This window comes from Macadamia integrifolia, unplaced genomic scaffold (genome assembly GCF_013358625.1).
Source record: "Macadamia integrifolia cultivar HAES 741 unplaced genomic scaffold, SCU_Mint_v3 scaffold746, whole genome shotgun sequence".
NCBI classification, from domain to species: domain Eukaryota; kingdom Viridiplantae; phylum Streptophyta; class Magnoliopsida; order Proteales; family Proteaceae; genus Macadamia; species Macadamia integrifolia.
The window spans coordinates 96859-98872 of NW_024870530.1; the positions used below are offsets into that span (position 1 = coordinate 96859).

The 2014-nt window shown below is 43.0% G+C and overlaps 1 protein-coding gene across 1 annotated transcript; it reads right to left on the reverse strand.

Annotated features, from left to right (window-relative positions):
• Positions 1–378: 378 nt before the first annotated feature.
• Positions 379–1410, reverse strand: LOC122069868. The gene has a single exon (XM_042633952.1). It carries the CDS (start codon positions 1408–1410, stop codon positions 379–381), a length of 1032 nt encoding a protein of 343 aa, XP_042489886.1.
• Positions 1411–2014: the final 604 nt, after the last annotated feature.

Consider the following 2014-nt stretch of genomic DNA (forward strand, 5'->3'; position numbering starts at 1 on the left):
ACTTTCTTAGTGTGCACTTAAGGCCAATACCAGATCTATCCAAGAAAAGGAAATTAATATAAGAGATGTAAAGAGGTTTTTGGTGTGTTATTTGCATTATGCCTGCTCCCAATGGAACTGTGGGATCAATTACAAATTTCAACGAACACACATACAAAAATGCCACTAACACACCCCATGTAGCATGGTCCAATCTTAGAATCACAGCTAAACCAAGAAGGAAAAAAAAAAAGAAAGGAAAATTACACAGAATTCCGAATTTTACATTACTTACACTAGCACAGATAGAAAAGGAAACAAAAAATTAAAAGATGAAAATGGAAAGTGGAAACCATGAAACTGTGATTCTTGAGAGAATTCAAACCCATTAAGAAGAAACTAAGAGGATGCAGCCTTGATTGCCCTCTTCAATTCCTCCCCAACGTCATTGGCTACAGGATTCTCAGAGCCACTGGACTTCTTCATTTCTCTCCGACCATTTTCTTCTCCATTGCCGTTCCTCTTATTCCTCCACCTCTCAAACTCGTTAGAACTACCCACTGGCGACGTCAAATGATTCTTCTTCCCAAGATGATCACTTTCCCTGTGATAATTCCTCAAAGAAATCCCTGATCTCCTAATTTCTTCAAAGATGTCCCTCATCTCTCGATTCTCCTTCTGCAAAACCTCCACTTCTTTACCCATCCACAAGCACATGCCCTTCAACATCTCCATATCACCCAAATCATTACTAACACTGCTCTTGGACTTTACTTCCTGTTCCTGCTCAACCCTCTCGATCCCAACCTTATCAAAGGTCAAAAAGGGCCACTTCTTTCCACCAAAATCAGAGGGAAAATTCACACCCCACCGGAATCTAACCACAGCTCGTTTGGTCACCGGCAAAACCGTCTTCGCCATCACTGCAACCCCAGACAAAATCCCACCTGGGCGGCCATGAAATTCACTCAAGTCCCTCCAAACCAATCCATTGATATGGGTTCCAGCATTCTCTTTAGAATGATCGTTGGTATTGACGGATGTAGAACTAGAAGCAGATAGGGTTGTTTTCTTAAGAGAGAAATCGCCGAATTGAGGCTTGATTTGGAGGGAGAAAGTAGGGTTAGGGTTTCCGATGAGATTGAAATGGGCGGACATGATGAGTGGGGAGTTAATAGGAGAACCAAAGAGGCCGACGCCAGACTTGAGGGTGAGAGAGAAAGGGTTAGTGGTGGTCGTGTTGGGGTTGTAGAAGAGCCTGAGAGAAGGGCCAGAAGTGGAGCTGGTACGGAGGCTGAAGCTGAGGTCTGATGGGTCTCCGGCGTTAACGGCGGAGGTGAAGGGTAGACCGAAGACGCTTATTGGGATCTTTGCTCGGAGGAGTGGGTTCTGGTGATGCTGCTCGTCGCGGATTTTCACTGACGCCTTCATCTCTCTCTCTCTCTCTCTCTAACTTTGCGAAAGTTTGAGTGGTCGGCGTATTGAGGTGAGAGTTTAAGACCAAATTAGATCGAGAGCTGCACAGGGTTTCAGGCACTGATTGTGCCGGATTTGTTTTCACGGCCCACGCATTGTGGACTACTTCCCATGGGGACTGATTGTTTTCACCGTTGGATTTTTTACAAATGGACCATTGATTGAGGTTATTGGCCAGCATAAACTTTGGTTAGTTTTTCTTTTTCTTTTAGAAAATGAACCCTGTCCGGTAGTATAATGTACGCTAGCTAGGGCTTCCTTAGTGTATCGTTCGTCTCTTCTGTATCTCTCAATGAAATGACATAAAGAATTTTTATCGAAAATAATAATAATAATAATATACTAAGGAGAGGGATAGGTATGCCTTGGATATCAAGTATGCTAGCAGATAGCACCAATGGAGTATTATTCAGGAAGAGTATGAGAATCATTTCAGAAAAAGAGAAGAGAGAGATAGACACAATAGGTGCTATCATACTCGATATCGGTGACATACCCAACCTTTTTCCATAATAATAATAAGGGTTGGGGTTTTCTAGTCGATCACCCCATATAGGAA

Coding starts and splice junctions, on each gene's coding strand:
- LOC122069868 (XM_042633952.1), bottom strand. CDS start 1,410: ATGAAGGCGTCAGTGAAAATCCGCGACGAGCAGCATCACCAGAACCCA.